Below are 25,715 nucleotides of genomic sequence, written 5' to 3'. Positions count from 1 at the left end.
TTTTTGTTGAGGTTGGCATCTGCCATAATCACCAAACCCTATCAGATACTCAGCCATTTGGTTTTCCGTTGTACTGGTGCATGGGGTTTTCTGTCCCAGATACAGAAATGTACACTTTTCTCAATGAACTTGGTGAGGGTTCTGTTGGCACAGTCCCTGAATTTCTCCTGATCTCACAGGTTGTAGTGCTGCCTTTCAGCATGCCAGACATATCTCCTAATTTAGCGTTGTCAGCGCTGAAGGTAACGTTATGGTAGCATTTTAAGGTAGTTCTGAGTTGGGTGTTCAGCAACAGGTGAAATAAACTGAGTAGCACTGCCTGTGTACTCCCTGTAAACTCTGTAGTTGAACATACAGAGTAAAATATATTCAAAGCCTGCAAACTGTACCTGTGTTTTTCTTTTGTAAGATCCCACTGCTGGACCCTCTGCATCAGATCAAAGCACCTGGTACTTAGATGAATCTACTCTGAGTGACAACATAAAGAAAACCCTTCATAAATTCTGTGGACCCTCTCCTGTTGTTTTCAGGTAAACTGTTTCCCATTAAAGGGAAAATGTGATATTCATGTAATCTGTAAGCTCCATTCACCATATAGTCTGTAGGCTTATGTGATGACTTGGGCTGAAGGATCCTCAGTTTCACAGTCACTCTTCTGAACTTCGTAGCCTGTCTAGTGTTATTTCAGTAGAACAGACTGTATTTGCACAATATTTTGCTTGTGTGGTGTTCTTAGGCTCATTATGCATTCAGTCTTTTAGGTTATGCATGTCTGTCCCATTGGAGGGGCAAATATATTTCTGCATGTAGATTATACTCAGGATTTTATATGACTGTGCTTGATTTAATTTTTTCTCATCCTTGTTCTTCTGTTTAACCTGCAGTGATGTGAATTCAATGTATCTGTCTTCCACGGAACCACCAGCTGCTGCTGAGTGGGCCTGTCTCCTGCGTCCCCTGCGAGGAAGAGAACCTGAAGGAATCTGGAACTTGCTTTCCATTGTGCGGGAGATGTTTAAGAGACGGGATAGCAATGCAGCTCCTTTGCTGGAGATTCTGACTGACCAGTGTCTCAACTATGAGCAGGTATTCAAACCTCTTTGCTGTGGAGCAGGGGGAAATTCTGGGGAACCAGGGCAGAGCCAGTGACTGGTGTGCTATGCATCTATACAATCGAATACAATTCTTTTAATAGTCTGTATGCATTATGGGCATGTGTTTCTCCACGCTAAAATGATGACACAGTTTGCTCTTGTTCTGATTTAATTATGTCCTGATAACACTGTATTCCCCAAATGCCTCAGTCCTTCTGGCATGAATATGTAGAGTCTGATTTCTTTTGTTCAGCATATTTGATTCAATTTTTACCCAATGAAGGTGATTTATTTTAATGTTGTGGGTTGTTTTTTTTTAAACGAAGGATGTCACATATGAGCTGTCACTTTGATAAAATCTAAACATATATGTTGTGTGATAGAATCTCTGATTCTTTTGTCGTCTTTGTGGAAGATACCTTTCTGTGCGTTTAAGTAGTAAATCTTTTTATATTTTTTAAAATAATATTAGGAAAAAGGTTTCCTTTGACAGTTCAAGACACTGATCTCAGTCTGTAATATAAATTGCTGTGTAAGTTTCCTTGTTGCTCCATCACATACCTCAACTTTGATCAGGAAAGAGGGAATGCTTTATTTATCACGTTTGTTCCCTTTTTCCCTCCAAGTGTGAAGGCCTCTAAGTGAACCTCCTGTGAGTGTTTTGTTCTTTGGGCATGTGCCTTCTAACCAGGGAAGTTTTGAGGCCGTTAGTTCTCACAAACCAATACTGCTTTAATGGTTGTAGTTATTTTGGAGTCAAAAGAAAACATGGTACTAACCACAGATCCCATTTCCTTGTGATTATGAGATTAAGTGAGAACAGGGGGTGAGATGTTGGCCACAACACAGCTGTACTGAGGTGTTTCTCCTGCAGATAACCGGCTGGTGGTACAGTGTGCGAACATCTGCGTCACACAGCAGCGCCAGTGGGCACACAGGACGCAGCAATGGCCAGTCAGAAGTGGCTGCTCATGCTTGTGCAAGTATGTGTGATGAGATGGTGGTTCTTTGGAGGCTGGCTGTCCTCGACCCAACTATTAGTCCACAGAGGTGAGCCCCAGAATCAGATTTGGTCTCTTTTTAATTTCTGTGATACTCAAGCACACTCAAGAGTTTCATCCTGTAGATTTCTAGTGTTTGTATCATTACCTCATTACCTGTTCAACCATTAGTCCTTCTGGACTATGTGCTATGTAAGGTTCAGAGCACTGTAATTACTTTAATTGCTATTGCTGCTTACTTTTAGCAAGATCAAGTAGTTTGAATGATTTGTTTTCTGAGACTCCTCTTTTACGTACGGGTGCAATTCTATATTGTAATGTCCCAGTGGAGAACATTTGTTTGAGTGATAGCACCAGCTACCAATTAATTTTAATGGTTTCTATATTTAACCATTCAGCACTTTCATGGATTTCTGTTTAGCCCAGTCATTCACTGTTGTGTGTTTCAAGATGAAAACTCTGAGGGAGTTTATTCTCTGCAGTGCATTGGTAAACAGTGTCACCAGTGTATGATTTTCAGTGTTTCCAATTGTCTGAGAAAAAATTGTGTGGCTTCTGCAGATTTCTAAACCATATTGTGCCTTGGTGAATCACTGCCGTCTTTATTTAGCACCAGTTGAATAGCAGAAGAGGAATTGAGAGCTCATATTGAGATACTGTGGTTGACATTGCAATAATTTGTTTTGTACATCTTGTCTACAAAGTGTGGTGTGTAAAATATATTTGATTAGTGTAATATGCTATAAATTCTCAGGAAAAGTTTCTCAGAACAAATGAAAACAGGATGGTATTTTCAATACAATTACACATTAACAGGATTTGCTTTCTGTGAATTGTTGTGTAACATTAATAAAATGCCCTATCTATGTAAGGTACATCAAGGACACTAAAATGGATGCAGTTTCTGTCGTGTACACTTTACAATATGAAGTAGCTAAATATAGGAGTTGAAGACAAATCAAAAACTGTAGGAAACAGGGAATGAGACTTAAAATAAACTCAAACATCAATCAAATCACATAGAAAAAACATAAAAGATTTTGGCCATTAATAAAGTATGAAGCTGTGCTATGTATATTCTAATTTGTGTTATTTGACACAGTTCAAATTTGCTCTGATCTCCTACTTGAGCTAATGAATAATTGAAATGCTCTGGCTTGATTACCTATTCTCTTGGTTTTTGAATAGTCTCCAAGAAGAACCCTCTTCTACTTTTCCTTCCTATACTTTGCAGTGAATCATAAGGAGACTTTGCAGGCTCTCATCCTTATGTTACCTTTCCCGAGTAGTTCCCACTCCTTCTTTTTCCTTCTGAAAATCTTCTCATTGATTAAGCCCTACTAGTCTGGTCCCTTGTTAATTACTTTCTCGAGTGGACAAATATAAGTAGTCCATTTTGTTTAGTCCCTTTTGTCCTAATGCCCTTTGCACCTAAATTGGGGCACCCCATTTTTTAAATTTTTGTTCTTTGATTGAAGTGTTGGGATTGTACCTCAGATGTCTGAAATCTGTGGCAGAAACAAAATGGCGGTTGATTGAGACACCTGGTGAAATTTCTAGAAGTGTCTTTTCCTCTCTTTGGATTAGATCATCAATCCATTTAGACTATTTTGCTCATGTGCCTAGGCCCTATGTGAGATTTAGAGCTGGGAAATGCAGAACTGTTTTGTTCTTCCCATAGCAATATGGGGCATGGGACTAACTGCTATGTAATTTAAGGCTATATAGCCCTACCAGCTTGATTCTTCCTCAAAGTTATTTGAACATCAATTATTGTTGTCTTGCTTGTTCTGTGCCTATGTTTTACAACAGTTTATTCTCCTGAGGACAGCCTGCTACTGTCTAAATTAAATTGTTGGGCTCTGTATGGGCACATCAGGGTAAAGAGGTAGGTAAGTGTCTGGGAGGCAGATTAGGTGGTCCTATCTGTCAGTGTGCTTTCCTGCATAGGCTGTGTAGGTTCTACTTGTGAATGTCTTGACTAGAATTATTCACAGTGTAGTTTCACAGCTGCTGCAAACTGTTTTATGGGTGTTTCCAAGAACCATTCCCCATGGTACTCACTGGTCTCAGGCTGCTGAGGCTCACATCTCTAACACCGTATTTAGGGCAGATAAGCAAACAGGGCAGACAGTATTTAATTTTAAACCTTGCAGTTTATATTGTACTTTCATGTTGGTAGTGTTCACATTTTGTTTCCATATTATGGACCTGTCTAGGACTTGGTTGTTAATATACCTGTTCGCTTTTTTCAGCCTGTCTTCTTACTACTGCTGCATATACTTAATTCAGCAGAAGATGTTTCTGGCCAAAGGAAGGAGGTGTTCTGTGTGTTAAGTAGTAGTTTGTTGCAGGTCCTTTTTGTGTCTGCTTCCTAACCTATCCTCTTACTTCTCTTAGGCGCAGGGACCTTTGCTCACAGCTCAGACAGTGGCAGCTGAAAGTCATAGATAATGTTAAGAGGGGTCAGCACAAGAAATCACTGGAGAAGCTCTTCCAAGGTTTCAAGCCAGCTGTGGAAGCCTGTTACTTCAACTGGGAGGAAGCTTATCCCATTCCTGGGATTACATATAGCAGCACTGACAAGAAGAACTCATTCTGTTGGGTAAAGGCCATCCAGCACAGGAGCTGCCGGTTGCAGTGTTCAGAAACTGCCTGTGAGGCTGGTAGAACCCATGGGCAGGAGCCCGGGGGACCATGTCTGCAGCCTGGGCTGCGGCCCTCTCCCCAGGAGCCAGCAGTTCGTCCAAAGGAACTTACTGGAAAGCGGAAGGTTGTCTCTGAAACACCACAGAGGGTTCTGAGACGACTCTCAGCAGAAGGGGATAAAGCTGTGTATAAGACTGCAGTGGGCAAAGCAAAGTTGCCGGTGAGCAAAGGTTTGACCAGTAAACATAGTGGGAAACGCCGCATGAGCAGTGAAGACAGTTCTCTGGAGCCAGACTTGGCAGAGATGAGCCTGGATGACAGCAGCTTGGCACTCGGGGCGGAAGCCAGCAACACCTTTAGTTTTACAGAAAGCCCACTGAGCAGGAGCTACAGGGATGCCTTTGAGGAGGATGGTGGGGTGTACTTCTCTGAGGGACCTGAGCCCACTGTCAGGAGCAGTTCCATGGCCAAGAAATCGCCCAAGGATCCTGTGGGGGAGATGGGTAGTGGTGATGATGACCTGCCTTCTGCAGATGAGAACACTGGTGGTGTGAGCCTGAAGCCAGAAGAAGTGGGAGAGAATGGTGCAGTGGGGGGAGGGGATGATGGAGAAGAGGAAGATGATTACCAGGTGTACTATCTGAATCCACAAGAGGTAGCCAAGGAAGATGATGACAAAGTTGAAGGGGGAAATGAAGAGGAGCAGGATATATTTGCTGGTATAAAGCCTCTGGAGCAAGAGAACCGGATGGAGGTGAGCTGAATCTAGTTCAAAACACTGTTTTGTGGTTTTCTGTATTATATAAATCATGATCTCACCACCCTCCTAGCAGTCACACTTAACCCACCATGTTGTTAAAGTGCTTAATTATAATGTCCTCTTAACCCATTGTATCATAAAGTATCTACATTCTTAAGGCAGTGGTAACATATATCTGTTTCCCACAAGCTTGACTTCCTGTTTCTGTGCTAACTGCAATTGTGTCTCAGTTTTAGCTAGTCCCATCTCACACTCCAGGATTTACAGACAGAGACAAAACTGTGTGTGCTTTTTATGTAATTTGCTTTTTTATGCTCTTGGAAACAGCAAAATTGAGCTGGAATTAAAAATGAGCAAGAAAAATTTAAAGCCTACCATGTAAGCAGAAATTCTCTGAAAAGGAGGGGCAGTCTAAATAGACTGTGTCAAATTCCTATAATAACCTCAAAATATGTTTAGAGCTTGCACCTGTATGAGCAAACAGCTGAATGGAAATGGCATGAAGTTGTGTCAGGGCAGGTTTAGATACTAGGACTCTTCACTCATTAGATTCTTCACCCAGATGGTGGTCAGGCACTGGAGTAGATTCCCCAGGGAAGTGACAGATTTCCCCAAGTCTGACGGAGTTAAGCAGCATTTGGACAACGCTCTCGGGCACATTGTGTGATTCTTGGGGTCTCCTGCGTAGGGCTAGGAGTTGAACTTTGATGATCCTACTGGGTCCCTTCAAAGTCAGAATATTCTATGATTCTATGAAATATTTATAGTCAGTCAGTTTGGGTTTTAGGGTTTTTTTGAGTTATTCTCTGATCTCTTATAGCACGTGGAGAGAGGATGAGACTTAATCACGGAAGAAAGGGTGTTTTAGGGAAGTGCTTCAAGGAGTGGTGGGGAAGGTGGAGGCAAGGAGGGCTCTGAGAACACCTGCTGCTGACGTTAATCAGGAATTGTGTTTGCAGTCTTTGTGACAAGTGGATTTGAGCAGGCTAACTGCAGGCTGGGGGAGTGTGGTTTGCATGTGACCATCTCTTCTTTCTTGCAGATCCTGTTTGCCTGTGCAGAGGCCTTGTATGCACATGGATACAGTAATGAAGCTTGCCGCTTAACTGTAGAGCTTGCCAGGGACCTACTGGCCAACCCTCCAGATCTCAAAGTGGAGCAGCCACCAACTAAGGTAGAGAGAGAGCTTGTCTAGTTTTGGAGTTAGAGAGAAAGTTAGAAGGAATGTGTGGGGTGGATACAACAGCATTCCCAGGCATTCCTCGTTTGCTGTGATTTGGGGCCTTTCACTGATGCTTCCTCGGGATTGAACTCTAGATGTCATTACTGTGCCTTATTGCTCTCTGTGTGTTTGTGAATAAAAGGGAGAAAGAAAATAAGAGGCCTTTCAGCAGGGACTTGAAGTCTTCAGAAACTTGAGATTAGTTAAAAGCTGCTTCGCTTTTCCTTATGCTTCAGAGACAAGCTTAGTTTGTCTGTTAAAAGCTGCAGCTCTTTTAGGAATCTATTTTAAATCAATTGAACAAAACACTGTATTTAACATCAGCTTCAGTTGATATTTTGTTTAAGAGATATGTGCTACCATGTGCTATGAGGTTATACAGCAACCATAAAAAGTTATGTTAGTACTTTTGCTGTTTCAGGATAAGAGGGTTGGAGAGGAAAGAAATAAGCATAAATTTCTGGAAACTCACTTGTAGTGACACTAAGCAGTGTTTGTTGTATGGAAGGGCTCCCTTGGAAGGGACAGGCATGCACAGCATCAGTACAATAGTGGACATGTCTTATCATGGGCCAGCTCTTCCGCTGTGTTGTGCTGGAGTGATATAGGGAAAGTAATTATGTTCAGCAATGACCACTGGAATTTGAGATTCCTCCTCAAAGGGAATAAAATTTAAATGTATTTTATTCTTTCTTCTCTCTGTTAGTTATTGCAAATAACAGGGGGACAAGCATAGAGCATTTAGAATGTTTAGGAAAGTGTCCTGTGAAAAATTCTTCCTCAAACAGGGCAAAAAGAACAAGGTATCAACCAGCAAGCAGACATGGATGGCAACAAACACCTTGTCTAAAGCTGCTTTCCTGCTGACTGTGTTGAGTGAGCGTCTGGAGTACCACAACCTGGCCTTCCAAATAGGAATGTTTGCTCTGGAGCTGCAGAGACCACCTGCTTCTACAAAGGCTCTGGAGGTATGAAATATCTCAGAAAGGCAGTATCCATAAACAGCATTGTTCTGCTGAAATGCATTTGCTCACATGGTTCACATTTCTCCTAAAGCTTGGTTATGCTTTTATATGTTTCCTTAAAATTGATTGCAGTGGGACTAAATGAATTGGTTGCACATCCCATTAGCACATGTTGATCTGCCAGAAAAATGATTGGAAACATCACTTCATCTGTTGTTACCTTCATTGATAGGAAGCTTAGACCCTTGATTTCACGTGAAGCTATAGGCCTGAAAATATTTAAATGAGTACAAAATCTTTTATGAATATATTATTCTGATTAGAACAGTTTACTTCTTATCTTAAATATGTTCCCAGTTTGCTTCACTTATCTGGGGAAATGAAAACCATCTCTAAATACCCGTATTTGTCCATATTTGTGTTAGTGACATGGTTTGAAACTTATTCCCTAGGGTGAATTGGTGTGATTGTTACATGTTTGAAAATTGTTCCTCTTGCTGATATCTCATGCAAGTGAGGATATGCACTGTTGAAGCATATTATTTTGGACACTCCTTGATGGCTATTAAGATTCCCATTTAGAAAAATGAAGTGTCCGGATAAGACCTTAGTGTGATTTACTAAGTCTGTGTGATTTACAGCCACCTTGCTTTTCACTGCAATGTTGTTCAGTCCCTCAAGGTGTGTATTGTTGCTAGATATCCACCAACTACACTTGTTGCACTAATTATCTGTACTTCTTAAGGTCTGATCAGAAGATTGTGAGATTGACAGTCACTTGCTACCTAAAAGGAAACAATTACTTTCACATGCTAAGAATGGAGAGAATACAGGAACAAAGTAGTGAAATGTCCTCATCCTGATGGCATGTGTGCTGCCACCATGTGCCCCTTCTGCTGATCAGTCTCTGTTGTCTCCAACTGGTATATCACTTGACATAGCATCCTTTCTTCCACTGACTTGTCCAGTCAGGCGCTTCTGCTGATGTTCTTAGGAAAGCTGATACCTTTTTCCTGTATACAACTGATTGATAATTAGAGCAAAAAAGTTTGTGTATAAATATGAGGCAAGACTGTTATTAGATTTGAAAACCTGTTTTCACTGCGGAGAGAATGGTAAATATTGCTAAACTGCTAAGAGTTGCTATAATTTAATAATCCAATAAAAACAATTGCTGTACTTTATGTATAGGGAGAAATGGTCAGCTGCCCACAGGGCCTATGCTGTTGACAGCTTCTTCTTTTTCCTTGTGGATACTACCAGGTGAAGCTGGCTTATCAGGAATCTGAGATTGCAGCCCTCTTGAAAAAGATTCCCTTGGGCACCAATGAGATGAACACTATTCGAGGAAGAGCTGAAGAACTGCGAGAAGGGACATTATGTGATTACCGTCCTGTCCTGCCTCTGATGTTGGCAAGCTTTATATTTGATGTCCTGTGCACTCCAGGTACTGACTGCCTTGGCCTCAGTGTGTGCAGGGCATATTCTGAGATGCTAGGTCTTGAGGAATTTTCAAAGAGAAAACTGTCTTTTGTATATATATTCTTTGCTTGTGCTTCCCTCCATGTTGCTTTAGAAGTACTTTGTTCCCCAGTGGAACTGTTTCTGCTTCTGCTTACATTTGAAAACAACTGGACACTTACCACATTTCAGCACTCTGTGTGTGTTTGTAAAATAGTTATAAATGACTGACTGTGCTGCTCTTATGCTGTTTATAGTAAGAAGAAACTAGTACAAATCCTAGTATTTAAAAAAGAACACGACAACCTGGAATTAGAAGACTGACTTGACAATATGCCTGCCTGGTTTGGAGCCTTCTGAGGTTAGAGAGAAATGGAAAAAAAAAAAAACCATAAGGTTCTGTGATCTTGAAATTGATACAAGGCTAGGAATAGGACCAGAGGAAGGTCTGCAAATTCAGAAAGCTCTCAGAAATGTCTTTTGCTTTGAGGTCTTAGGTTTGGAAGCTGAATACTATATTGTCTTCTTTCAGTGGTTTCTCCTACCGGCTCTAGACCCCCAAGCCGTAATTGGAATAATGAAATGCCTGGAGATGAAGAGCTTGGTTTTGAGGCAGCTGTTGCTGCTCTTGGTAAGAACCTTTTACAAGAAAAGTCTATCTTCATCCATGTTCTTCATCCTGCACCATTTTGATGGTGAGAGTTAGTAGTTCATTCCGGTTTGGTGCAGAAATGAAAGTGTTTGCACAGTTTGCCAGAACCAGATGCAGAAGGATTCTACATGCCAGGGCTGAGGTGTCTTTGCAAAGCTGTGAAAAATGGAAGGGGAATATGGGATGAGAACCGAATGTTAAAGTAGTAACATGAATTTTAGCTTTCTGCTTGCTCTTTTGCCATGGAATGTGTATTGCCTGGACTTTAATGAAGATGGACCGTTTTAGAAAACAAAAGGCAATTGTTTCAAAAGAGGTTAGTCTTAGTGAAAGACTAACTAAGCAGAAGTGCTTTCAAACATTATCATATAATTCAGGATTGCAGCATGGTAGTGTATTCTTGGTTCACTTATCAGCTTCAACAACGAAGCAGTGATTATATATATATATATATATATATATGTTATGTTGACACCACTGTATACCTGTTCTAAAGCAGTATGCAAAAAGGAATACAATGGATTAAACAAGACCTGTTCTCTGTTGCCTCATCTTGGAAAGGAGGAAAATGAGTTATTTACGGTGTGGGAATGCTGGCTTGTAGCATCTGCAGAAACCAGAAAGGTTGCTTCAAGATAGGGTTAAGGCTTGCCTGGACTCTTCCTGTGGCGTATTAGTATCCAGTTGTTCTGACAGTTGTAGCAGACGGCAGCTCCTGTTTATTCAGGACCTGTTTCTGAAGTTAACAGAAAAATAGGGGGGAAAAAGTGTTCTTTTGCCTGTAACAGTGAGGTGAATAAATTAGTCTGAGGAATAGATAGTGCTCAGGATGTAGTGTAGTCCCATGGGCTCACTTGTCTCTTCATCCCCTCTTTTCTGGCCTGCAGGTATGAAAACAACTGTCAGCGAAGCGGAACATCCTCTGTTGTGTGAAGGCACGCGAAGGGAGAAAGGGGATCTGGCACTCGCCCTGATGATCACTTACAAGGATGATCAGTCTAAGCTGAAGAAGGTGAGTTTCCCTTTGAAAGGGGAGAGAGAGATGGAAAGCAGACTATGTTTGGGTTTTGATGGATTTAATGGTTTAGCCAGTGAGCATAAGTTGCTGTGTCACGTACTGATGTTTTTTACAGGCTATACTGTGGTGTTTATATTCTTTCACTGATGCAAAATCTGATTGTGCAGTATGCATTGCCCTGGAGAGGTACTCTTTCCATAGTTTTCTTAAGGTCCAGTCAGGAGATGTGTTGTCACTGCTTTTATTGCTTTTGTTTACCTACTAAAACAAGTCCTTTCCCAAGGGTTTTCAGTGTGCAGTCTGCGTGTGGTCTGGGGATTGCTTATGTTTTGCTGCAGGGATATTGGCTTCCAGAACAGTATGATCTAGCAAAGCCTCTGTTTCTTAACCTCTCGCCTCTTTCATACATTATTTCAGTATACCTGTGTCTTAATTTCTCATCCAAAGGAGAGGGTAAAACTCTACTCTTCCACCCCAAAGGAGGAAAAAAATATTGAAAACTGCTGATGCTTCAGAAATGGTTTTATTAATCTTTTACGTTCAAAAATTCTTCTACATAGCACGAAGTATGTTATTAGTGTCTTTCTGTCTCCTAAAGGAGAACACTTCTGCTATACTCTTATCTGGGGAATAACAGGGACACTGTGATATCAATCATCTGCAACTAAATGCTTTGTCAGATTTGTGGTATTCATTTCATGTGGAAAATGAAGAGTAGAAATGGACAAACCTGTAAAATGTGGTCACACATTGTTCCCCAATTACATAATAAATTAAGACAAGAAAATGTTACTGCAGGCCATAGAAGGCAATTTCTCTCCTGGCTTTGCCAGTTTATCTGTAGTGTATGACAGGATTTTCTGAATGGTAAGCACAGAATTTTTGTGATTTTAACAAGAGCATCTGATGACTGGCAGAACTAAATTTAGAGTGCTCCATTCTGTCCCTGATGTACCAGAATTACTTCATTTTTGTGAGTTTTAGGTACTTTTCAAGTAAAGGCAGTGGTTGTTTCAAGAGAAAATGGAAATATTACTGAGTACAAATGAATCTTTGCTTCCTCATGTAATGCAGATCCCATGGCTCTGAACTGTGCATTGCTGATCTTTGGTACAGGAAGATGATGCCTACCTTCTAGAGAATAAGCGTTTTTGTTCTTTCCCTCCAACAAATGGAATTTATTGTCCACCAGAAAGTTGATTTGGTACTTTTCCTCTTAGCCTTCTGCTGAGTGCCTTTTGGTTTTTCCCTTGTTAAAGATTTTAGACAAACTCCTGGACAGAGAGAGTCAAACTCACAAACCACAGACGCTGAGTTCCTTCTACTCATCCAGCAAGCCTACAGTTGCAAATCAAAAATCTCCTTCCAAACATGCTGCCCAGTCCACTGCAGCTATCCAACAGCTTCCAGGGACTTCTGTCACTCAGCAAGCTGCTGTAAGCACTGCAGTCCAGAGCAGTCCTGAGAACTTCGTGGAGAAGAGTGCACAGGGTAAGAAGTGCTTTGTAAGGGCTATGCTAAAACCTTTCTGTTGTAGCATAGTGAAGTAATCAGAGTGATTATATTACCATCTGGCTCCTTGGTGGTTACTATAATGTCACTCTGCCATTATCTGTTTGGCTCTATCCATTTCTATACACATTCTTGTTGCAAAAAAATTCAAGCTAGTTTTCAGGTTGTCCTGTCTTGAGATAGTTGTATAACCAGTTAACATAAATCTACTGTGCCTCTGTCTTTTAGATTTGTATCACAGAAGTGTAGGATTTCAAAAAGTTACACACTGAGTCAGGTGCCTTCATGCAAGATAGATAAGAAAGATTACTGAAGGTCATTAGAGATACATGTGTGTGGTTTAACCCCAGCCAGCTTGGTTTAAACAAGCACCATGAAGCTGTTTGCTTACTCACCCCTGGATAGGATGGAGGAGTGAACTGGAAGACTAAAAGTGAGAGAACTCATGGGTTGTAAAAAACAAGCAAAAACTGTGCACACAAATAAAGCAAAACAAGGAATTAATTGATTGCTTCCCAGGAGCAGACATGTGTTCAGTCATCCCCAGCAAAGCAAGGTTCCATCACTCTTAATGGTTACTTGGGAAGACAAATGATATAACTCCAAATTCCCCCCTTTTTTCTTCTTCCTCCAGCTTTATATGCTGAGCATGGCATCATATAATATGGAATATCCCTTTGGTCAGTCAAGGTCAGTTGTCACAGCTGTGTCATCTCCCAACTTTTCTGCATCCCAAGCCCACTCACTGGTGGGGTGGTATGAGGAGCAGAAAAGGCCCAGACTTTGTGTAAGCTCAGCAATAACTAAAACATGCCTGAATTATCAACACTGCTTCCAGCACAAATTAAAAACACAGCTCAACACTAGCTGCTCTGAGGAGAATTAACTCTACTCTAGCCAGAACCAGCACAATGTGGTTCGTTTCAAGCTGTGCTTCCACATTGGTGGCAGACATCACATACAGCAGCATTTGGTGGAATGTAAGTGCTCTATTAACTATTTCCAAAGAGATGGATACTAGCTGAGGATGACTGCAATAATAATAAAATTTTCCATAGTTGCAGCATATTTTCCAAATCTTGAGTTAAATGTTCTGGCCTGGTGTCAGATGATGTGCTTAATACTGAAAGAAAACTGAAATAATCCTGCTCATAAATACCATTTATTTTATGAAAATCACGCGTCTTTTGATATTTATGTCTTCTAAATGGCTATGACTGATTTTAGAGATACATAAACAAATTATAACATTTACCTTGTCACTGTCCTATTCATGCAGAAAGCTCTCAGAGGTCCCCCTGTGAGCCAGCTGCAGAGGCCACTGTTTTGAAACAAGAAGGAAAGGTCCCCAGTCGTCTGGCCCTTGGAAACCGAGGTGGATACAATGGGAGATGCTGGGGTTCACCTGTCAGGCAAAAGAAGAAACACACAGGTAGGAATGGACTAGCTCACACAGCATCTGGTACTCTGCTAGGCAGTCTGCTGGAGTTTACCCCTTGTTCTTTCGTTCACACAAGAAAGCCGGAGAGGGACTTTCTACAAGGGCACGTAGTGTTATGACAAAGGGTAATGGCTTCAAACTGAAAGAGGAGAGATTTAAATCAGATATTAGGAAGAAATTCTTCACTGTGAGGCTCTGGAACAGGTTGCCTGGAGAAGTAGTGAATACCCCATCCCAGGAGTGTTCAAGGCCAGGCTGGATGGGGGGGTCTAGTGGAAGGTGTCCCTGCCCAGAGCAGGGAGATTTGCACTGGATGATGTTTGAGATCCCTTCCAAACCAAACCATTTTATGATTCTGTGATTCCACTTGTCAGCCTTTCCTGTACAACAGAAGGTGTCTCTGAGGTGTTTGACATGGAAAAATAAGATTTGCTCCACAGATTTCCTGCCCCCTTCTATATGGCAAGTTACCATACCTTTCTCGCACCAGTTACGTTCTGCGTGATGGATTAGATACCTGGAGCTGATTGATTGCTGGACTCTGGGAGTGGAGTACGGTGCTCCTGAATCCAGAAACAAATTCAGAGAAGCTACTGCTTCTCTACACTTCTCTTGAAAAGGGTGTAAGTTAGGGACTGAGGATGTGAAGATTGCACAGCATATACCAGAAGGGTTTTCTTCATACTCATACAATCCGTGGAACTTGACTTTGTATGTGTATTTGCTTCTTGTTGTTACACTCTGCTACAAAGCTTGGCAGATGGAGTGAGGTGGTGTGGTGGTGTGAAGGGGGAAATAAAGATATATTATTCTTAGACTCTTCTGAATTTTAATCCAAGAAGTACAAAATCACACTGATGTCTGTGGCCAAACTGATTTAATTTAATCTCTTAATTTACTGTTAATGCCTGGCAGCCATAAATTGTGTAAAAACACAACTGATCTTAGTTGGTTCTGCAGGTGATGTGGTTAGGGGTTTGCCTACCTGCATTCCATTTACCAACCCTGGTGACATTTGTGCCGGTTCTGGTGTTGTAGGCATGGCTAGTATTGACAGCAGTGCTCCTGAAACCACCTCTGACAGTTCTCCAACGCTCAGTCGGCGTCCCCTGCGTGGAGGATGGGCAACAACATCCTGGGGCAGAGGACAGGACAGCGACAGCATCAGCAGTTCTTCAAGTGATTCGCTGGGATCCTCCTCTTCCAGTGGCAGTAGGAGAGCCAGTGGGGGAGCCCGTGCAAAGACCGTGGAAGTTGGCAGGTAATGAATAATAGCAATGCACAGAGGCAACCTCGAGGCCTGATCTCAGGGAGCTAGCATGTGTGCATCAGGAAGTATTTTATTGGGAAAATTTGCTTTGTTTCCTCTGGACCCTAAAGACAGGAACTCTGCACTCCAGCTAGCAAACTTGGGATATTTGTTGTCTGAAAGATTCCTCTGTCTTTCTTCTAGGTATAAAGGGAGGCGTCTGGAGAGCCACGCTCCTCATGTCCCAAACCAGCCCTCAGAGGCAGCTGCTCACTTCTATTTTGAATTGGCCAAGACAGTCCTTATCAAAGCAGGTGGAAACAGCAGTACCTCTATCTTCACCCACCCTTCCTCCAGCGGTGGGCACCAGGGACCACACCGCAACCTTCACCTCTGCGCCTTTGAGATCGGGCTGTATGCACTAGGGCTGCACAACTTCGTGTCTCCCAACTGGCTCTCTCGAACTTACTCCTCCCATGTCTCTTGGATCACAGGTTACAGCAAAACTTTACTGGGAAGCTTACTTTTGGGCAGGAAGGGGGGCAGGGAGACAAGCCCTGAAACAAGGGCAGGGAGACAAGTCCTGAAAATGGTGATGCTGATGTGCTGTAGCAGCTTGCGTAAGCAGCTCGCGCAGCTGGCGATAGGAGCTGAGCCCCAGTGATTTACACAGTGGTGCTTGCTTTGGCCTGGAAGGTTCTTGTGACCCCTTGCTTCGTGTTTGTACTGCATAACGCCCACTTCTCACACAGGGACTGGTCTTCACCTTCAGGGGTATGCTGAAGAGACAGAACATGCTCTTTGGCTGTGTTCAGCGTTTCACTTTCCTCCTCCTTCTGTCTGCACCCAAACGTACTACCTATCCATATGGCTTCTAGGAGCCTGAAAGACACACCCTTGAAAATTCATGTTTTCTTGACGTGATGGAAATAGACTGACAGTCCAGACTGGTTTGTGGGTACTAAAATCAGCTATAGCAAGTTCCTTTCACTATTTCAAATACATCTTAAGCTTAACTTTGAAAACCGTATTCTCACTCACCACTTGTTTATTGAGGGCTCTTGTCTGTCATGTGTTTTGGGAGAAAGCGCCTAAATTTGACTTGAAGCCTAAGGGAAGCAGCTGGGCTCTGTTGCTGCTCCTGAGGGAAGTGAGGAGTGCACCTGCTGTTGAGGGAAAGCTGACTGTAACTGTGCTGGGCATACAGTGGTATGAGAGTCTTCTCTCTTCCTCTTAGGGCAGGCCATGGAGATTGGTAGTGCCGCCTTGAACATCTTGGTCGAGTGTTGGGATGGACATCTGACTCCCCCAGAAGTGGCATCATTGGCAGACAGAGCTTCACGGGCCAGAGACTCCAACATGGTGCGGGCGGCTGCTGAACTGGCGCTCAGCTGCCTGCCTCATGCCCATGCCCTGAACCCAAATGAGATCCAGAGGGCTCTGGTGCAGTGTAAGGAACAGGTGAGCATCATGTGGCAGCTGGCTAGTGCAGCTGATTTCTAGCATCAAGGATGTGCTGCTGTTACAGCAGATTGGCTCCTTACTACTGCACAGCCTGAATCCCAGTTCTTTGTGTTTCTTATGTTTCATGAATAACACTGGTTATTCTGCTGCATAGCAGCAGAATAGCATCTGTTTGGTCGTTTTAGAGTGCCTGATACTTTTCTCCTGTTGTAATTTTTCCTTCTTGTGTTTCTGGTTTTACATTCTTAACTTCTGCTTTTGTTTCACTACTCCCAGGACAACCTGATGCTGGAAAAGGCCTGCATGGCAGTAGAAGAGGCAGCCAAAGGAGGTGGTGTGTACCCGGAAGTCCTGTTTGAAGTAGCTCATCAGTGGTACTGGCTTTACGAACAGACTGTTGGCGGGACCCCAGCCCAGAGAGAAGGTGCCACTGGCTGCAGTGCCAGCGGAGCACGGGCCACATCTGAAGCAGCACGTGGATTGACGGACAACCGGGTGACCTCGGAGCCGACCACTGTGACAGTGGCAGCTGCAGTAACTGCGGCAGCAACAGTCATGCCAGTGATCTCTGTGGGGTCGACCATGTACCAGCAGCACACAGTGGCAGGGCCGGCAATGGCACATACACACACACAGGGTCTCCACCCTTACACCACCCTTCAGACTCACATCCCCTGTAATCCCCAATATATTGGACACACTATCCAGCACGTGCCACGCCCAGCTGTCTTCCCGGTCCCTGGCTCAGCATACCCACAGGTGAGTTTTGACTGTGCCCTATTCATTTACTGTGACCTTATTGGCTGCTTCAGAGGGAGTAAGTCAGACTGGGAAGAGCATGGGGCTCAGACCTACCATGACTTGAGATCTAGCTTCTGCTCTCACTTGCCAATTGGTGGTACTTACTTTGGCCTCCCAGCTCAGATATGCAGCCTTCTGTGGCTGCATTTAAAGTCTCAAGAGAATATAAAATATAATACATCAGTAGTTTTTAATTTCTATTGCTCTATAGTTTCTTAGAAGGCACTGGACAGAAACCTTGTTTTCTTGATAGCTTGCAGGTAAATGGAGACTACAGAGGGAAAACCAAATAAAGGTTATTTTAACCTTTGCCTATTTTTGAAGATCTTAGAGTGGTTTTCTGCAAACTGATTGGATTTTTAATGGGAGGAGGAGCAAGCAGATGTAATGCTTATATGGTGCAAGGTTCTTCCTGTGCTTCCTTTCCCTTGTCAGACCGGACTTTCCATGCTCTGGGGTTTGCATGGGGACACCGTGTTTTTAACAATTTCTAGACTTTTAGGCAAAGTGGACATGACTGTTACTTACCTTCTGTTTTAGGGTGTCCATCCAGCATTCATAGGAGCGCAGTACCCTTATTCTGTAACAACACCATCGCTGGCAGCTACAGCAGTGTCCTTCCCTGGTGTGCCCGTCCCATCCATGACGCAGATTGCCGTGCATCCCTATCACAGTGAGACCGGACTGTCGCTGTCTTCCAATGTAGCGAGTAAGTGTTACAGCTCTGGGCTGTGTGTAGCACAGGTTTATTAACTGTCTTGGGGCTGTACCCCAGTTAAGTCCTGTTCCTCACTGATTGCAGGTGGAACGAGGGCTATTGCTCTGAAGAGTTCTGGCCAAATTCACTCTGTTCTAAAGATGTGCATGCTCAGGGGTACTGGGATTCATAAGGGGGCCCGATTCAGCTAGCAGAGATTTCTTTCTGTTTAGCTTAATTTCCAGTATAAGACTGTTTTGGCCTTTAGTCTAAAGCATGTTTGGGGCCCTCCTGGCCTTTCTAACTTCTAAGAGCCTAATTCTCCCTTTTCTTTGGGCAAGGTGAGCACAGATGATCATGAGTAGGCTCTTGTGATTCCTTTGGGTCAGGTGGATAGAGTGCAGGAAGCAGGGAGCAGGCAGACTTCCGCTACAGAAGCACTAATAAATGTCTTTTCCTGCCTGACGGATTGGAGGCAGCCAGTACCCAAAATGTGGAACTTGTGTAGAGAGGACAGATGTTTTGGCAGAGTCATGGCAATGGCAATGGGAATGATTGCTCTCGTGTTGTGTTAGGGCTTCAGTGGTGGTGAAGATCCATCAAGTAGTGTGTAACACTGGAATAGCAGATGTTGACTGAATTGTGGACATGCTGTCATTGCCATGGGGTTTTCCGCCAGTTGGTCATGGCTGTCCCAGTCTTTATCCCCTCACTGGAGAGGCTGTAATGTTTGCCTATTTGTACAGTGTTTTGCAACTCACCAGGTGTTGGAAGACTAGTATGTGGAAAAACACTGAAGAGCTGTGTTGGCTTCCTTCATATTCAGAGTATCAGGAGAATCTTTTCAGTTATTTTATCTTGTATTTTGATGCCAAAAAGCCACCACAAAAGCAAACAGAGTAGCCCTAAAGGCCTTAAGATCTAACAGCTGACAACCTTAGTTCTGAGCTGATTCTGTGACTCTTAATTGTGAGAAACCATTTCTGTACTCCTCCAAAGAGTTATGAACCTTCGAGAAAGTGGTAATTCATCCTAGAACACTTAAAATAATAAAAGGAAAAAATAACCCCACCCTTTCCAGTTGCCATTGTTTATGGCTTGCATAAACTTCTGTTTTCAGTTCTTAGAATACTGTTTCACTGTTCCTGGCGTATGTAGTCATGTGGTGATACTTGAGCTCTGGCAATAGTTCATCTCATTCTTGTGGGTTACCCTCCCTGGCCAGGCTTCAAACGCAGCATGAATTTTGCCCCACTTTGTGGGTTGCTTGGCACTGTGTGTCTCCTTAGTCGAGGAGGTCAGATAGATCTTTCCTGGGAGGCACATTGTTCTCAGGTATTCAAACATTCACTGGTAAAGGTGGAGGGAAAAAAAAAAAGGAATTTGGAGCATTGCTCAAGCTGGTGTAGCACCACAATGAAGCCGTGAAGTAAGGGTAACAACGCGCACACATCTAATGGCATGTCTGCTCTGGAGTTCTCAAGCAAACCTTGCTTTTTGCTCTCTGTACCTTTCTTGAGAAGGGACAGTTAGATAAACTTGAGCCTGTTGTCAGAGTACAGCTTACTGGCTCAGTGTTAACTGCCGTCAGTACAAGTTTAGGTGGTACAATGCAATGGATTTGCACTTGAAACCTGTGATTTCCCTTGATTTTGCTCATACTAGCTAAGTGTCTGAAGGCAACAGCTTCTCGAGTCTCCTTGCTGTTATTACTGTTGATACATGCTGCCAGTTTATGCAGTGGCTGTTCTTTCCAAGAATGGATTGGAGGTCAGCCTCCAGTAACGCTCTTCCTGCATGGTAACTGAATGGAGTGACAGCTGTCTTACAGCAAAAGTGGAAGAACCTTGCATTGTTGGACTTGATCTTTGAGTGACTTAATACTGCTCCTGCTCAGTAATTTTCCTCAGCAGTTTCTCATCAGGTGTAGACATACAAGTGCTCGTTTCCTGGGACAAGAAAGCAGAACCAAACATTTCATTTAATAATAGCAAAGACCTTTGAGTCAACACATGTGTTTACATGTAAAACACAGATGTTGTGCATGTTTGTGAGATACTGCAGAAGAGGTGGACACGCATGTAACTGACCCCTTCAGGCCCAGCTTGCAATCAAAAGAGAGATATTCCTGGCCCGTGGTATTTCAGTTTTAAGTCTGTGGGTTTCGATTGCTGTATTGTTCTGTTTAGGGGAACAGAACACTACACTGGCAGGGGGTGGTCACGTGAAGGAGATGATGTCCCATGTAAACTTTCTTTTAGGCTGGTGGTGGGTCCTAATGCTGCTGTTTTGCTCTCTTCAGTAGGCAGTGTCCATGCAGGATCAACGTTCCCAGCGATTCAGGGGGCTTCCTTGACACCTCTGTCCTCACAGCCCAACTCCCTTGTTACAGGGGGTTTTCCTGCCGAGGATGAGCAGCACAGTCAGCCTGTGAGCCCCCAGGGTCTGCACTACCTCCACTCCGCATACCGAGTTGGTAAGGATGGCCAAGTGGGTTTCTACAGCCTCCTCGAGAGGGGTTCAGGGCAGGGCTGCAGGTTTTCACTGTCATTTGGCAATTTGCTACTGTTGGGAGTGATGGTGTCTTAGGGTCATGGGAAAAGCAAGTTGATGTTCGTATGTGGAGGCTAAAATTAAGGTAAAGCATTAGAAGATTGAACAATTGCTTTTCAGGACCATCAGAGCAGAAGAGAAAGCTGAGTGGGTTAGAGCTGGGAAGAGTCTTGCCTTTCAGCAGATGTACGTAAAGGAGTCTGGATAGGGCTCTGAGGATGTGACTGTGCAAGCTGTGACTATATGAAAAAATGGTATTTGGCTCCTGCTGCTCATGGATGGTGAAGGTACACCTCTAGTTTAATACCAGATGAGTTTTCAGAGGCACAGAGGGGTGTGCCCTGTGCCTTTCCAGTTAGGTTGTTGAAGAGAGATGCAGAGGGAACTTACATTTTGTGAAGTGTGGGTGTGTAATTAGCATTCCTTTCCCAGTCATACTGGTTATGAGGAGATAGTCTGTGCCTGAACTGCCATTGTTACAAGGGTATCAGTCTTAGGGTTTGTGAGTGAGCTTAGATTTCAGTAAGCTACTGTTGTAGTAGGTAGTAAACTACTTGTACGTAGTTGTGGTCCAACCCAGTGGATGCCTGGGGAAGGAGAAGGGAGCCTCTAAGATGAACAAAGCCAGCAAAGAAAGAAAAACGGCAAGAAAAGGGAAGGAAAGCTGTCCGAAGATTGCTTGAGTTTTTTTGTTGAAAGCTAGAGCAGAAAGTACTTGTTAGCTAGAAAGAGATGCAGTTGTCATTGAAAAGATCACAGTGGTAAGTGGTAAGCCATGAAGGGCGTTTAATAGCCTGAATAACAGAGAGGCACAGGCGCAGAAGAAGGTCTGGAAGATCAAGACACGGCACATGTTGGTATTTGAGAACTGTTTAAATGGAAGGATTTGCCCGAAGAACTGTAATGGCGTAGGTGAAATGTTTGCGGATTGGCAGTACTGCAGCTCAGTGTTGGCCTGTTGTCTTTGCAGCAGAGCAGGTTGGTTTGGGTAGCTTCTCTGTTGCAAAATTTAGATCAAAAGCATGCTTTCAGGACACCTCTTGTGGTGCAGCTTTTGGGGCTGTCTGCTTGACACTGTGGTAGGTGCTTGTGGAGTGCCTCACTGCAGCTCTAGTTAGGGGCGATGGCTGGGCAGGTTTCCCAGCCTGAAGCAGCAGATCCAGATGTTCTTGCGGATAGTTTCTGTGCTGGCAGGCTCCAAGAGGAACCTTTTGTTTCTGTCTGGACTCTTTGCAGCAATGGAATTTTCTGTTGCTGAAGGGCAGGCCTTCAGATTGTGTTGCAGTGAGTCAAATGCTGGACTAAGTCTTACTGGGCAGAAGTGCTGCTTGACTGTGGCTGCCCCTTTCTCACAGGGATGCTGGCTCTGGAGATGCTTGGCCGAAGAGCTCACAACGACCATCCCAACAACTTCTCCCGCAGCCCACCCTACACAGAGGATGTAAAATGGCTCCTTGGGTTAGCTGCAAAGTTAGGTAAGGCTCGGAGCAGTACTTCAACAGAAATTCACTTGCTGGCATTTGGACCATGGTGGGAAAAAGCTCTCAAAGGAGTGAAACTTCAAAAATTGGGTGAGCCTGATGTCGATCCCGTTCCTGAGAGTGTTTCAGAAGATCCCTACTGTTCTTTCATCCAGCCATTTTTCCAGTTTCTGGGTTCTGTGGGCATGCTGTTCAGTTTTGAGGCACTGGATGAAGTACATGAGATTGGATAGGGTTCAGAGCGTGTCTCTCTTCCATTCTTTAACAGTAATTCTTTCTTTTCTCTTTCCACTATCTTGTAGGTATTCCTTTTTCTTATGTACATTTGTACCTTCTGTAAAGAACCTTTTATAGTAATAGGTGCTCAAACCACCAATTGTTTAGGGGGTTTTTATTTTTTTGTTTTGTTTTGTTTTTACTTCTATTTTGCTCTTGGATCTTTTTTGTCAGCTCATTTTTTTAGTTCTTTCATAAGCAGTAAGAACTGAAAAAACCAACCACCCTTACAAACAGCCTGTCTGGTGGCACAGCTTCTACTGCTCCTGCTGGCAAAGCTCCACTGTAGGAAGCAGTGTCTACAGCCTCCTTAAGACCTGAGTGCTGGGACATCTAGGTGCTTCCTGGATGGGCAGGCAGAAAACAATGGAGAAGGTGCAATGTCTCTCTAGTTACCTTGCCACATCAGTTTTCTTTCATATCCTCCTTAAAGACAGGTGAACTTTGAAATACCAGTGACTGAGGTGGTACCTGGTTTCTCCTCAGACCTGATGGATAAATCAGAATGTTCTCTTGTCCCTGTGAGTGTGCTAGCCTGTCTCCCCCAAGCCTGGTGGAGGATGCATTACACTGAGAAGAAGGTGCTCCAGATCCAGGTTCTTGCTGGGAAGTATGTGATTTCTTGTGTGTCTCTCATTCTAACACTGTTGTTCTGACTTCTCCTTCCTGTGCAGGTGTAAACTACGTGCATCAGTTTTGCGTTGGTGCAGCCAAGGGGGTGCTGAGCCCTTTCGTGCTCCAGGAGATCATCATGGAAGCTCTACAGAGGCTCAACCCTGCCCATGTGCACAACCACCTGCGCACCCCAGCCTTCCACCAGCTGGTGCAGAGGTGCCAACAGGCCTATTTGCAGGTAAACTGTGGCCTGTCTTCCTGCCTGTCAAAGCTGCCAGGCCATTACCTACCTTGCAGGTACTGGCCTATGTATGCATGTGCAGAGGAGAAGGGGCCTTGGGTACTGGTAGCTGAACTGGTCCATTGCCTGATGCATCCCTCTCCCTCACCAGGGACTAGAATAGGTATCACTTGCCTGTATGGAGGCTGCATACAGAGGAACTCATTGTACTGCTTCTTCCAAGGCCTCTTGCCTCCTGTGCTCTCCATGAAGGCTGGGGTGGTTCTGTGTCTTCCTCACTCCAAATGCTACCCCTGCTTTTAAACTTTCTGAACTTTCTTTGCTATGTTTTCAAGTCCCCCTGTCCACTCAGTGTAAGCCTTACTCCGTAAACCCACTTACTCCGTAAGCCTTAGCAAAGCAGATGTCTCGTGAGCAGGCTGGGTCCCCATGTGTAACCTGCAGAATGAGAAGTGTGAGGGTTAGATGCTGGTGGTGTGGAGCATTACCTGACCCTTTAGCACTGTACTATGGCCCAGTTCAGTGCTCATGAAGGGGAGAGCACCTGCTGATGCCTTGTGCTGCATTTTGGTGCTCTGAGGGAGCACTGGCCTTGGCTGTATTGGGGGGCATAGGATACAGCACTGCTGGCTTTTGAGATAGTTCTCCTCTGCCAGAGCCACTGAGTCTCGGGACTCCTGGTGAGTAACAGGATCATGTGACATATTGCCCTGGGAGCTTGAGTCCTCTGAGTGTCACCAGCATGAGAGTGGTGAGCAAATACCTTAAGGCTCTTTCCCTGTTCCCATCCAGTACATCCATCATCGGGCGATCCATCTCACTCCAGCTGACTACGATGACTTTGTGAATGCCATCCGCAGCGCCAGAAGCGCCTTCTGCCTGACTCCTATGGGCATGATGCAGTTTAATGATATTATCCAGAACCTAAAGCGCAGCAAGCAGACGAAGGACCTGTGGCAAAGAGTCTCTCTGGAAATGACCACCTTCTCACCGTGACATCAGGCGGAGCTCCACGGACACACAACCCTTTGCCCAACATAGTTGTAGTTCCATTTACACCATCCTTCCTTCTGGTGTCTTTTTTATTTTAGTTTTAACTTGTTGGAAACCACTGATCTGATGTATTTATACCATGACATTCCTCTCCAGCACTGTTGCGTGTTGGCGCTCTGCTTTGCTCGCTCTTCCTCCTCCTTTTCAGTGGGCTGCAGGCTTCAGAAGCATCAGGAAATGAGAAGGAAGTTGAGCTGGCTGCCCTGTGGTGTAGTCACTGCTTTTTTCCCTGAGCCCCAGGAGGCTGTCCTGCGAGCAGTTTGCAGTGTGATTGCGCACATGTTAGAGGGGTTGGGGATTCTGTCTTAAATATTTATTTTGGCATTTATAAATATGTAAACTTTTTTTTTTGTATGGGCTTCTCTTACTCCACACACCATCTCCTGTTGGGAGTGGCTGGGACTGCTGTGCACAGTGAGTGCTTCCTCCATCCCTTTCAGCAACTCCTGCTGAGAGAAGCTGAGGCTGGAGTAGCAGGGCCAGGGCCACCTCGGCAGCTTTCTGCAGCAGCAGCTGAGGGCAGAGGCTGGAGCTTGGGCAGTCAGTCCATGACTGCGCTGAGCTGCCTGGAGACTGCCAGAAGTGCTTGGGCTCTTTCTCAGGAGTGTCCCTCACTGGGCACTGCTGGCTCATAGAATGTTTTGATCCTGGTTGTTACAAATTGTACAATCCTGTTTCTTTTGGCTGGGGTATTACTCTCCTGTAATCAGTTTCTTATCCCTTGTCTCTTCTCGTTTCCTGATTAAACACTCGTTTTCTTAGACTGACTCTCTCTTCTCTCTGCTATGATGTTGACAGTCTGATGGAGCTGGCCAGCTGTGTGCCAATGGGAGCTCTTGTGTGCCCTGGTAGATAGCTGTCTTGCCTTGGGGAACAGCAATCCAGCACAAAGCAGGAGGCCAGAGCTTTTACACAAGCTCTGAGCCGAAGGTTTCTTGCCTGGTAGTTTTCTGAGAACAACGTGCCTCTGCAGAGACTGAGGTATGTGTGGACTGGGTTGTTGATGACTGTCAAGAGAGTTGGTAGTAAGCCTGGGATGTTCTGCCTACAATTCTGTCAGTCACTATGTTCCTTTTCTATTCTTGACACCATTGATGTGTGATAATGCAGAGCTGTGTATTTCCAAAGTATCAAGCAAAACAGCAGCTGCCCCTCCTTGATGTAATTGTTAAAGAAGGCGAGTGGTTTGCTCCCATGTGTTTAGAGAGATACTTGGTGGACTATGAAAGATATCCAATAGGGACAGCATTGCAGAAAATTAAATTTAGAAAGCTGAAGTGTACAAGCACATAAATTTCAGGGCTTTTACAACTGAAAGGCAGATAATCATGGATGTTAAGAAGCCAGTTTCTCAGCAGTAATATATTTTGCTTCTTACTTGGGTTTAGTCAATGACAATCGGAAGGGTTTTGTTTCTGCAAGTTAGAATTATGTGCCTGTTTGTATTTAATATTTTCAGTGATACTCTTAAAAAATAAACAAGGTAACCCCTAAGCACAGGGCAAAACAG

The 25,715-nt window shown here is 44.0% G+C and overlaps 1 protein-coding gene across 3 annotated transcripts in view; it reads left to right on the top strand.

Annotated features, from left to right (window-relative positions):
* Window positions 1-24,972, top strand: part of ZSWIM8 (zinc finger SWIM-type containing 8) — a 58,729-nt gene extending 33,757 nt beyond the window's left edge. For 2 of the 3 annotated variants that reach the window (XM_017806869.1, XM_017806871.1), the window contains 20 exons: window positions 410-530; window positions 885-1,086; window positions 1,969-2,144; window positions 4,496-5,498; window positions 6,547-6,678; window positions 7,515-7,694; window positions 8,955-9,138; window positions 9,685-9,783; window positions 10,692-10,816; window positions 12,082-12,313; window positions 13,614-13,766; window positions 14,814-15,036; window positions 15,229-15,518; window positions 16,262-16,485; window positions 16,765-17,247; window positions 17,830-17,998; window positions 20,289-20,462; window positions 21,895-22,014; window positions 22,971-23,149; window positions 23,945-24,972. In XM_017806869.1, the coding sequence (XP_017662358.1) occupies window positions 410-530; window positions 885-1,086; window positions 1,969-2,144; window positions 4,496-5,498; window positions 6,547-6,678; window positions 7,515-7,694; window positions 8,955-9,138; window positions 9,685-9,783; window positions 10,692-10,816; window positions 12,082-12,313; window positions 13,614-13,766; window positions 14,814-15,036; window positions 15,229-15,518; window positions 16,262-16,485; window positions 16,765-17,247; window positions 17,830-17,998; window positions 20,289-20,462; window positions 21,895-22,014; window positions 22,971-23,149; window positions 23,945-24,148 (4,673 nt within the window). In that variant the 3' untranslated portion in view covers window positions 24,149-24,972. The remainder of the gene's footprint in view (window positions 1-409; window positions 531-884; window positions 1,087-1,968; window positions 2,145-4,495; window positions 5,499-6,546; window positions 6,679-7,514; window positions 7,695-8,954; window positions 9,139-9,684; window positions 9,784-10,691; window positions 10,817-12,081; window positions 12,314-13,613; window positions 13,767-14,813; window positions 15,037-15,228; window positions 15,519-16,261; window positions 16,486-16,764; window positions 17,248-17,829; window positions 17,999-20,288; window positions 20,463-21,894; window positions 22,015-22,970; window positions 23,150-23,944) is intronic. The other variant, XM_017806870.1, reaches the window with a different exon arrangement.
* The last annotated feature ends 743 nt before the right edge of the window (window positions 24,973-25,715 follow it).

The sequence above is a fragment of the Lepidothrix coronata genome, unplaced genomic scaffold (assembly GCF_001604755.1).
Source record: "Lepidothrix coronata isolate B3197 unplaced genomic scaffold, Lepidothrix_coronata-1.0 Scaffold17, whole genome shotgun sequence".
Taxonomy (NCBI): Eukaryota; Metazoa; Chordata; class Aves; order Passeriformes; family Pipridae; genus Lepidothrix; species Lepidothrix coronata.
This window is presented reverse-complemented; position numbering and strand designations above follow the sequence as displayed.